We start from the raw sequence: 12,500 nt of genomic DNA, 5'->3' as shown, positions 1-12,500 counted from the left end.
AGTATTATAGTGATGTAGTATGAAGTATTACAGTAAAAGTACTGCAGTATTATGAGTGATGTAGTATGCAGTATTACAGTAAAAGTACTGCAGTATTATGAGTGATGTAGTATGCAGTATTACAGTAAAAGTACTGCAGTATTATGAGTGATGTAGTATGAAGTATTACAGTAAAAGTACTGCAGTATTATGAGTGATGTAGTATGCAGTATTACAGTAAAAGTACTGCAGTATTATGAGTGATGTAGTATGCAGTATTACAGTAAAAGTACTGCAGTATTATGAGTGATGTAGTATGTAGTATTACAGTAAAAGTACTGCAGTACTATAGTGATGTAGTATGCAGTATTACAGTAAAGTACTGCAGTATTATAGTGATGTAGTATGCAGTATTACAGTAAAAGTACTGCAGTATTATAGTGATGTAGTATGCAGTATTACAGTAAAAGTACTGCAGTATTATAGTGATGTAGTATGCAGTATTACAGTAAAGTACTGCAGTATTATAGTGATGTAGTATGCAGTATTACAGTAAAAGTACTGCAGTATTATAGTGATGTAGTATGCAGTATTACAGTAAAAGTACTGCAGTATTATGAGTGATGTATTATGTAGTATTACAGTAAAGTACTGCAGTATTATAGTGATGTAGTATGCAGTATTACAGTAAAGTACTGCAGTATTATAGTGATGTAGTATGCAGTATTACAGTAAAAGTACTGCAGTATTATAGTGATGTAGTATGCAGTATTACAGTAAAGTACTGCAGTATTATAGTGATGTAGTATGCAGTATTACAGTAAAAGTACTGCAGTATTATGAGTGATGTAGTATGTAGTATTACAGTAAAGTACTGCAGTATTATAGTGATGTAGTATGCAGTATTACAGTAAAGTACTGCAGTATTATGTGTGATGTAGTATGCAGTATTACAGTAAAGTACTGCAGTATTATAGTGATGTAGTATGCAGTATTACAGTAAAAGTACTGCAGTATTATAGTGATGTAGTATGCAGTATTACAGTAAAGTACTGCAGTATTATAGTGATGTAGTATGCAGTATTACAGTAAAAGTACTGCAGTATTATGAGTGATGTAGTATGCAGTATTACATTAAAAGTACTGCAGTATTATAGTGATGTAGTATGCAGTATTACAGTAAAAGTACTGCAGTATTATAGTGATGTAGTATGCAGTATTACATTAAAAGTACTGCAGTATTATAGTGATGTAGTATGCAGTATTACAGTAAAGTACTGCAGTATTATAGTGATGTAGTATGCAGTATTACAGTAAAGTACTGCAGTATTATGAGTGATGTAGTATGCAGTATTACAGTAAAGTACTGCAGTATTATAGTGATGTAGTATGCAGTATTACAGTAAAAGTACTGCAGTATTATAGTGATGTAGTATGCAGTATTACAGTAAAGTACTGCAGTATTATAGTGATGTAGTATGTAGTATTACAGTAAAAGTACTGCAGTATTATAGTGATGTAGTATGCAGTATTACAGTAAAGTACTGCAGTATTATGAGTGATGTAGTATGTAGTATTACAGTAAAAGTACTGCAGTATTATAGTGATGTAGTATGCAGTATTACAGTAAAAGTACTGCAGTATTATGAGTGATGTAGTATGTAGTATTACAGTAAAGTACTGCAGTATTATAGTGATGTAGTATGCAGTATTACAGTAAAGTACTGCAGTATTATAGTGATGTAGTATGCAGTATTACAGTAAAGTACTGCAGTATTATAGTGATGTAGTATGCAGTATTACAGTAAAGTACTGCAGTATTATAGTGATGTAGTATGCAGTATTACAGTAAAAGTACTGCAGTATTATAGTGATGTAGTATGCAGTATTACAGTAAAAGTACTGCAGTATTATAGTGATGTAGTATGCAGTATTACAGTAAAAGTACTGCAGTATTATAGTGATGTAGTATGCAGTATTACAGTAAAGTACTGCAGTATTATAGTGATGTAGTATGCAGTATTACAGTAAAGTACTGCAGTATTATAGTGATGTAGTATGCAGTATTACAGTAAAGTACTGCAGTATTATAGTGATGTAGTATGCAGTATTACAGTAAAAGTACTGCAGTATTATAGTGATGTAGTATGCAGTATTACAGTAAAGTACTGCAGTATTATAGTGATGTAGTATGCAGTATTACAGTAAAAGTACTGCAGTATTATGAGTGATGTAGTATGCAGTATTACAGTAAAGTACTGCAGTATTATAGTGATGTAGTATGCAGTATTACAGTAAAGTACTGCAGTATTATAGTGATGTAGTATGCAGTATTACAGTAAAGTACTGCAGTATTATAGTGATGTAGTATGCAGTATTACAGTAAAGTACTGCAGTATTATAGTGATGTAGTATGCAGTATTACAGTAAAGTACTGCAGTATTATAGTGATGTAGTATGCAGTATTACAGTAAAGTACTGCAGTATTATAGTGATGTAGTATGCAGTATTACAGTAAAGTACTGCAGTATTATAGTGATGTAGTATGCAGTATTACAGTAAAGTAGTGGTTTGGTCCTCTGACTGATATATTATTATTATGACATCATTAGATTATTAATAGTGAAGCATCAGTGTTAGAGCAGCATGTTACTGTTGTAGCTGCTGGAGGTGGAGCTAGTTTACACTACTTTATATACAGTTAGCTAGTTTAGTCCAGTGGTTCCCAACCTAGGGGTGGGGCCCCTCCAAAGGGTCAGCAGATAAATGTGAGGGGTGGTGAGATGATTAACCTTCCTGTCGTCCTCCCGGGTCAAATTGACCCCGTCTGTTTTGACTGTTTCCTTCTTTCCTTCCTCTCTCTTTCCTCTCTTCCTTCTTTCCCTTCTTTACTTCCTCCCTTCCTTCCTCCTTTCCTTCCTTCCTCCCTTCCTTCCTTCCTTCTTTCCTTCCCCTCTTCCTTCTTTCCTCTGTCCTCTTTTCCTTTCTCCCTCCCTCCTTCCTTCTTTCCTCCCTCCCTCCTCACCTTTCTTCCTTCCTTCTTTCCTTTCCTCCCTCCGTCCTTTCCTTCCTTCCTTCTTCCTGCCTCCCTCCCTCCTTTCCTTCCTTCTTCCTCCCTCCTTTCCTTCCTTCCTCCTTCCTTCCTCCCTCCCTTCCTTCCTCCCTCCCTCCTTTCCTTCCTTCTTCCTCCCTCCTTTCCTTCCTTCCTCCTTCCTTCCTCCCTCCCTTCCTTCCTTCTTCCCTCCCTCCCTCCTTTCCATCTTTCTTCCTCGGTTCCTTCCTTGACTCCAGGAGGAGGGTTAATGGGAGAGGAAAGAAGAAAAAACTAAGTTCTGATACACTAATGTGTTTTTTCAGTTTTTGGACTTTTTCTCTAATCTTTGATTTTTGATGAAATATTGGATAATTTGAACATTTATAGAAATGAAAGCATGTGAGAAGCTGTTAACAACTCATAGACATCTGAAATGTGCTTTCTGGTTCCATCTTTAACAATGTGTTGTATTTATAAAGCTTGTTATTTTATCCATTGTGTCAAATCTGCATCTGAAAAGTAACTAAAGCTTTTTGGTATTTTTACTTTAATAAATGATGTGAAAACTTCTTTTTGTTCAAACTTTTGAAAACTCGGCTCGTTAAAAAGATGAAAAACAAACAACAGCAAAAAAAAAAAAAAGTCTAATCTGAGTGTAGTTGTGTTTAGTTGTGTGTGCAGCAGAGTTGATGGAGTGCAGCCATCTTTGTCTTTTGGCCCAAACACTCTTTCATCCATCTGTCTTTTCTCTCTCTCTCCTCCCTCGCTAACGAGCCCCAATTAACCAATCCCGGCTCTCCGGAGCGGACACACAAAAACAAACTGTTTTCTATTCAGATTGAGAGGCTGACCCCACCGCCGCCTCTCTGTGTGTGTGTGTGTGTGTGTGTGTACCCTGGCAGTGCCCACATTAGCTGGAGTGTGTGTGGGCTCTTTTTGAATATAGTTTACCTCTCTCTCTCTCGTCCATCTGAAGCATGATGGGTAAATTAATTTCCCAGTAAAAAACATAATTACCATAATGTACAAATAAGCTGAGCAATTATTTCATTATGGCCGAGCTCTCTGTTCCAACTCTGCATTACTTTGTGTGTGTGTGTGTGTGTGTGTGTGTGTGTGTGTGTGTGTGTGATGTTTGGACAGGGATAATGGGGTAAATATAAACAACATTATTGCCAATTTTGTAGTGCTGCACGTGTGTGTGTGTGTCTCTCTCTGTGTGTGTCTGTGTGTGTCTGTGTGTGTGTGTGTGTGTGTGTGTGTGTGTGTGTGTGTGTGTGTGTGTGAAGGCCTCCTCTCTCTGAGTGAAATGGCTCTCGACAGGAAGTGCATTAAACCGCCGCCGGCCAATTAAGAGCTGTTTATCCCATTCCCGTGGTTACGAGGGGGCGAGCGGGTGAAGTGAGCGAGGAGAGGGACTGAAGTGGTTAATTAGAGGCGGTAGTCTCTCGCCCACTCCAGTGCAATAACAGAGAGAGAGGGGGAGAGAGAGAGAGAGAGAGGGAGAGAGAGGAAGAGGAGTTGCTCTTGACATGGAGAGCAGGATAATGGACAGAAGAAGAAGAAGAAGGAAGAGAAGAGAAGAGAAGAGAAGAGAAGAGAAGAGAAGAGAAGAGAAGAGAAGAAGGAAGAGAAGAGAAGAGAAGAGAAGAGAAGAGAAGAGAAGAGAAGAGAAGAGAAGAGAAGAGAAGAGAAGAGAAGAGAAGAGAAGAGAAGAGAAGAGAAGAGAAGAAAGCAGTTGGAACATTTTTAGAAAAAGAAAGGAAGGAAGGAGAGAGCGAACAAATAAATAAATACATTTATAAAAGAATAAAGTGGAAGAAGACTTGTGAGAAGACTTCCAGGTTATTCGACACTGAAATGACAAGAAAAACTCAGACGTGGTGACGATGAGCCGAGTTTAAAAATACTGAAACGTCTAAAAAAAAAAGAGAAACTGAAGATGATTAGTCAGCGAAGGAACCACTTTGGAGAAAAGTAAAGTTCTAGTAGAGAAAGTAGATCCGGTCGTAGTGATCCGATCTGAGAGAGGTCGGCGTTCCTGCATCAATCAATCAATCTAAAGTCATCTCAAGGCGGTTTACACATAGAGCAGGTCAACACTTTACTCTTTAATTTCATTTAAAGAGACCAAACATTCCCACATGAGCAGTGAGGTGAAACTTCCCTTTAACAGGAAGAAGCACCAGTGTGTATATTTCTTTATTATTTAGTTTATTTCCTCTTTACAACACCTCTCATGCTTTTAACCACCGAGTCAGACTCATAGACTGTATATATAATGGACGTAACATCCGTGACGTCACCCATTGGTTTGTGGACTGCTGCTCGGAGGCCAATAGTATCGGATCTGAGCAGCGCCACCTTGAACATTTCAGGTGCATGCTGGGTAAAATAAAAACATGGATTCTACTTATATGGGCATCAGGAGGAGCATGAGGCGCCCTCCTGAACCTGTGAACCAATCAACCTGTCAATCACCACGTAGCCACGCCCTAATGCATACCCTGCTTTATCGTCACATATAAAATCAGGGAGGCCAAAATGTCCCAAATGAACATCATACTGCATTGAAGAAGGCTTTAAACTAGCGATTGAGACCATAAACACATTTTGAAAACGTTTACTGAGGTTAGAAATCAAGTGAGAAGTTGGTGAATTCTCCATTGACTTGTATAGAGACGGAAGTCCTTTTGACACCAAAACGGTCGCCCCCTGGTGGCCTTTTGATAGAATGCAGTTTTAAGTTACTTCCTGGTTGGCCTCAAGATTAATTCAAATATCTGGAAGCAGACTTGACTCTTTTACATTTCTGTCTGAAGCCAAATGAAAGCTGATTTTGAGACATCATTGTCTGAGCTCATCATTCTTATATAAGTCATTTTTAAAACCACTCAACTAATTTATAACCTTATTTATTCAGGAGAACAACATCCCAAAGTATTAGTAAGTACATTCTCAGAAGAGTCGGATACAAACCACATCTCCTCCTCTCTCAAAGATTTAGTATTTTTCTCCCGACTCAAATCCAGTCCTGTCGATCTCTCCACTCTCAACATTATTAATCAGTTTCGCCGCCATTATATTATCAGTTCTGGGTCCAATTCATAGAAAACATCTACACTCTACCTTTAGACCGAGACACAGGGGTTTAAAAGGGTCTTATGTGTTGTGCATTACCTAATTATCTATCCCTAAGAAGGGAAACGAGAGAATGAAAAAGGAAAATTGATCAATTAAAGAAAGAAAGAATAGAATTAACAAATAGCCGGAGAAAAAGAAGAAGAGGAGGATGATGAGGAGGAGAGGGGGAAGGGAGGAAGAAGAGAACAAACAGCAGGAAAAGAAAGAGAGGAATGAGGGAAAGAAAATGTAAAAATTAAAGGAAGAAATAAACCGAGCCACTTACAACCTTCTCAAACATTATTTTGTTGTCCATCTAAATCTATTTCGAAACTCAAGCAAGAAAAAACAAGCTGAAGATTTTAATTCAGAATCATTAAATTTTTGACTTTTTTCTCCAGTAAAAGCTTCAAAAGGTAGAAGATGGAAATGTGCTTTCATTGTTCTTACAACTCTTTAACTCTTTAACTCTTTAACTCTTTAAGTTTCTTCTAAGCATTAAAATATGAAGCTTTGTGTTCGATTTAAAACTTCTGCAGATAAGGCTGTTTAATACTGTGTGTGTGTGTGTGTGTGTGTGTGTGTGTGTGTGTGTGTGTGTGTGTGTGTGTGTGTGTGTGTGTGTGTGTACCTGTCCTCCTCCGTTGACTTTGTTGGTGAGTTTCACCTTGTTGAAAGTGACGGCCGCCTTCATCCAGTGAGCTCCGAAGTTCGGTGAGTCTGGGTGGATGTAGATGCCTCCGTGGCCCCGCCCCTCGCCCCGCCCCTCCGCTCGGCCCGCTGCGACCCACTCGCCGTTCACGAACTTCCAGCGGCAGCCGTCGGCCGGGACGAAGTCCAGCAGGAAGGAATACATGGAGCTGGGGTCGAGACCCGATACGCTCACCTTCAGCACCGGGAACATCCGCCTGGAAACAGACAGAATATAGCTTTATCTATCTATCTATCTATGTATCGTGTTCTTCCACTGACATAGTCTCTCCAGCGTGTCCTGGGTCTTCCCCGGGGTCTGCTACCGGTGGGACTTGACCTGAACACCTCACCCGGGAGGTGTTCGGGAGGCATCCTAACTAGATGGCCGAGCCACCTCATCTGGCTCTTCTCAATGCGGAGGAGCAGCGGGTCTACTTCTACTTCTACTCTGAGCTCCTCCCGGATGACCGAGCTTCTCACCCTATCTCCTCTTGTCTCCATTGCATTGGAGGAGGCATTCGACCATGTCCCTCGGGGAGTCCTGTGGGGGGTTCTCCGGGAGTACGGGGTATCGGACCCCCTGATATGGGCCGTCCGTTCCCTGTACGACCGGTTGACATCTTGAAATCTTTCATTTTGTTCGAAGGAAACCATAAAATATTCATATTTAAGAAGCTGGAATCATTTTATCTTAAAACTAACTTAAAATAAACGAGCAGCTGCAGGTTGATTGGATTATTTGATGATTTAAAGTAAGTTACACCCTGAAATGTTATTTTTATTAAAACAGTCTCCAATTTTAAAGGTTTTAAAGCTTCACAAACAGGATCAGAGTCAACGAGATTCGGCTTTTCTGGACTAAACATAAAAGAAGGTTTCTGGTTTTAAAGTCTTAAAACAAACATTGAGGTTGAAAATGTGGGAACTGGTCCTTTAACCCTCCTGTTGTCCTCGAGTCAAGGAAGGAAAAGAGGGAGGAAGGAAGAATGGAAGAAAGGAAGAAGGAAAGAAAAGAGGAGGGAAGGAAGGGATGAAGAAGGAAGGAAGAAAGGAGGGAGGGAGGAAAGAAAGAAGAGAGGAAGGAAAGAAGGAAAGGAGGAAAGAGAGAGGAAGGAAAGAAAGAGAGAAGGAGGGAGGAAAGAAGGAAGGGAGGGAGGAAAGAAGGAACAGTCAATCTGTAACTGTCAGAATATTTTCGCCTCAAGTTTTTAACGTTTATATAAATCAAACATTTCCCCGATCCTCGATTTGTCGACACGTCAGTTTCCCAAAAAAGCAAAAAGCAGCTACAACTTTTTACCTCTACTCACACACACACACACACACACACACACACACACACACACTCTCTCTCTCCATCAGCGGCTGAAGTGGCGTTCGGCAGGTGTGAATGGAGTGTTTTCCCACCGCCGGGCGCGACGGGTCAACACGCCTCTGCAGCGCTGACGGCTGCTATCGAGACTAATGAATAACGCGGTTAATAGGATCACTGATCTGGAGTCAGATTCAAACACATACACTCAAAGTCTTCATGTTCCTTTTTCTGTTTTTTAGTGTTTAGAGAGATAATATACAGAGATAAAAGGTTTATGTGCTGCTGGAAACTAAAAGAGACGATCACACCGGCCGCAAATATCACGGACGAGCCCCCAAATAATCTGCATTATTAAAGATAAAATGTCACTTTTTATTAATTTAGTTACATTTTCTGTAGATTAAATCCCATTTGAAACCTATAATTGTGTTTCTGCTTGTTTCTAATTATAAAAACTGACAGCAGAGTCACTTTATTTGTCTCCCAGGCTGCTAAATATCGTTTTATCGACACTAATGAATAATTAATTAATAGGATCACTGATCTGGAGTCAGATTCAAACACATACACTCAAAGTCTTCATGTTTCTTTTTCTCTTTTATTAAATTTCAGCATTTAGAGAGAAAATATATAAAGAGATAAAAGGTTCATGTGCTGCTGGAGACGATCACACCGACCCCAAATATCACGGACGAGCCCCCAACTCATCAGTATTATAAGAAAATGACAAAATACGACCATAAAATGTCACTTTTTATTAATTTAGTCACATTTTCTGTAGATTTAATCCCATTTGAAACCTATAAGTGTGTTTTTGCTTGTTTGTAATTATAGAAACAGACAGCAGAGTCACTTTATTTGTCTCCCATGCTGCTATATATCGATAGAAGATAGAATAGAAAGCTTTTGAGATTACAGGTTTCACTCCATTTGTGCTTTTAAGACAATAAAAACAAGACACACACAGACAGGTACAAAAAGGTGACATAGTAGGAAGGTATTGCACTTAATAAAATCAATAGAGTTAAATAGAATAAATATCGGAAACTAAAGAGACGATCCCACCGACCCCAAGTATCAGGGACGAGCCCCCAAATAACCAGAATCATTTAAACAACCATAAAATGTCCCTTTTTATTAATTTAGTCACATTTTCTGTAGATTTAATCCCATTTGAAACCTATAAATGTGTTTTTGCTTGTTTGTAATTATAGAAACTGAAAGCAGAGTCACTTTATTTGTCTCTCAGGCTGCTTAATATACCGGAAACTAAAGAGACGATCACACCGACCCCAAATATCACGGACGAGCCCCCAAATAACCAGAATCATTAAAACGACCATAAAATGTAATTTAGTCACATTTTCTATAGATTTAATCTCCTTTTGACACCCAGCAGTGTGTTTTCTCCCTGCAGAATAATAAAGCAGCATCTTATCTTATGACCTGAGTCAGTTAAAGACAGAAAGCCCGATCACACCAACCCGATCAGTGCCGAGCGGTTTGGTCTTACCGGCCGTTCTTGGTGACGATCATCTCGTTGGTGATGTGTTGGAACTTCCTCCACAGCTCCGCGTCCTCCAGCGTTACTCTCAGCTCTCTCTCCGTCGGGTCGCCCTTCTCCCGGCCCGCCTGCAGCTCGCTCTCTACGGCGCTCAGCAGGCGAGACATGCAGCGTTCGGCCGAGCTCGGGCTGCTGCGGACGGAGGCGGTGGCGGCGGTCCGGTCGGCCGAGGAGACGGAACCAGACTCCTCGTCCTCCTGTAAACCCTCCACCTTCATCTGGAGACACACAGTTATTAACTTCTCTTTGATTAAATACTCTGAAGCTCCTCAAACTCTCTTTATTGAAGTTCTACGGTATAAATTTTTAGGAAAAGACGGCGTCCTTTCATTTTAACCTTCGTGTCGTCCTCCCGGGTTAAATTGACCTCGTCTGTTTTGACTGTTCCTTCTTTCCTTCCTTCCTTCTGTCTGTCTTTCCTCCCTCCTTCTCTCATTCTTTCCTTCCTCCATCCCCCTTTCTTCCTTCTGTCCTTCCTCCCTTCCTTCTGTCCTTCTTTCCTCTGTCCTTCTTTCCTTCCTTCCTCTTTTCCTTTCTCCCTCCCTTCTCTCCTTCCTTCTTTCCTCCTTCCTTCCTTCCTTTCCCTCCTCCCTTCCTTCTGTCCTTCCCTCGTTCCTTCCTCCCTCCTTTCCTTCCTTCTTCCTCCCTTCCTTCCTTCTTTCCTCCCTCCCTCCCTTCCTTCCTTCCTCCTTTCCTTCTTTCCTCCGTCCTTCCTTCCTTCATTCCTCCCTCCCTTCCTTCCTTCCTTCCTTCCTTCCTTCCTTCCTTCCTTCCTTCCTTCCTCCTCTCAGTCAGACGGACTCATTGAGGTGTTTTAACATTTAACATTTAATTTAAGTGAAATATTCAAATCTGACTCTTTAAAACTGATCAAATGAAATGAAGCTTTTTGAGTTTCCATGAAAAATATGTCGACGTTATAAAAGAGCTGAAATAAATATAAAATGAATATAAGTGAACAGTTATTGGTTTTATTCTCATAGTTCAACCAAATACACCTTTAAACTCTGTAAACCTTCATATTTGGGAACTTTAGGGTCTCAGTTACAATATGATGACACTAGAAATGTAATAAAGTGTATTTATGTGTTCTGATTATATCATTTTATATTCATGAGTCGACTCTCCTTCCTTCCTCCCCTACTGTCATTGATTTAATCCAGATGTACGTTTGATTTTCACTTAAATTTCAACCAGATTCACCTTTAAAAACCTTCCAAATCTTTATATTTTGGCATTTTTGGGAACTTTGAGTTCTTCTCATGAACTAAACAATGTAATAAAGTGCATTAATGTGTCTTTATGTGTTAAATCTAACAGTCAACCTGCTAAAACCTGATTATTATTCTGCATTTCTGTTTGTTTAAGGTTAAAGTTTCATTGCGTCTCTGATTAAATGAAACTAGAGGACAGTCAGCTGTGAGAGTTTCAGCTCCGAGCCGATTCAACAGCAGCTGTTTAAATATAAAAACCTTTAATTTCACTAAAGTCTGATTGATTCTCACTTAAATTTCAACCAGATTCACCTTTAAAAACCTTTTAAATCTTTATATTTTTAGCATGTTTGGAAACTTTGGGTTCTTCTGTTGAATATAACGACAATGGAAATGTAATAAAGAGCATTTATGGGTCTTTATGAGGTAAAATCAGCTGATATATGAAACCTTTTAATCCTCATCAGGTTAAACTGGATTTACTCTTTAACTTCCTTTAAAATACTATAATTAATCATCTTAATCTAACTTCTTATAAAACCTAAAACCCTCTTTTAGCTTTGTTTTCTTTCTACATTCACATTTAAAATGAAGCCGATAAAAACAGCAGAGGATTTATTTTATTATTTATTAAAGGTTTAATTCAGAGTGAAGAAAAGCTCGACTGCTTTACTAGTTTATTCTTTATTTAAACAGTAAAAACACGACATTTATATACTGATAATTATTCATTAATTCGCTTTATTAGGTAATTAAGTTGCTGTTATTATTTACATGCAGTGTAATTATTACTTTGCACTATTTTACATTAATTACATCATCATTTAATAATATATATGCTTTAATCCATTATTTAAATGTTACTTTATTTGCTCCTTTTATAAATATTATAGATTAATTTAAAGGAATTAAACTTAACTTTAAAGCATTAAAATCTTTATTAAACTGATTTGAATAGAATCTGAATTAAATGCTAAATCTTTGTATTATTAAAATCAAACCTCTTCTAGCTTCTGCTCATCATGTTATTAAATATATCTGCAGGTATGTTTTAATATTATAATAGAATAATGACTTAATGAGGATCAGCTGGAGCTGCAGATTATTCACTGCTGCGGATGAAACGCTGAATTAAAGGAAACATCAGCGAAGAAATGATTAAAAAACACAAATAAAAACGATTAAAATAACAAAAATGTATTAAAATTAAACATTAAAACACAAATAAAATGTTTATCTGCATTTAAACATGACAGAAAACGACATCATCATGTTTTTAATGATGCTTAATAAAGTTTAAAGTATTAAATTAACTGTAGAGTTTCTGATATTAATAATTAAATAATTAAATCTCTTTTTTTTTAGTTAATTAATGAATAAAAATGCTGATAAAGGTAAAAGTGACTCACCTGAAACGCTGAGCTGCAGACGGGAAAATAATCCAGAAACAAACTGAGAGTAAATAATAATAATAATGTTATTAATGTTATAATGAGAATAAATAAAGATAATTAATTAAATAACTAATTAATGATCTGATGGAGCGTCTGATGCTGAAGCTGCTGCTCAACGTCCAAC

At 38.2% G+C, this 12,500-nt stretch overlaps 1 protein-coding gene across 1 annotated transcript in view; it reads right to left on the bottom strand.

Moving 5' to 3' along the window:
* Window positions 1–9,926, bottom strand: part of tbx19 (T-box transcription factor 19) — a 14,071-nt gene extending 4,145 nt beyond the window's left edge. Inside the window, exons 1-2 of the mRNA XM_062414841.1 lie at window positions 9,658–9,926; window positions 6,768–7,044 (exon numbers count right to left, since the gene is read on the bottom strand). Of these exons, the coding sequence (XP_062270825.1) occupies window positions 6,768–7,044; window positions 9,658–9,926 (546 nt within the window). The remainder of the gene's footprint in view (window positions 1–6,767; window positions 7,045–9,657) is intronic.
* Window positions 9,927–12,500: the final 2,574 nt, after the last annotated feature.

This window comes from Scomber scombrus, chromosome 24, assembly GCF_963691925.1.
Source record: "Scomber scombrus chromosome 24, fScoSco1.1, whole genome shotgun sequence".
Lineage (NCBI taxonomy): Eukaryota > Metazoa > Chordata > Actinopteri > Scombriformes > Scombridae > Scomber > Scomber scombrus.
Note: the sequence above shows the minus strand (reverse complement) of the source record. Positions and strands in the feature narration are given on the sequence as shown.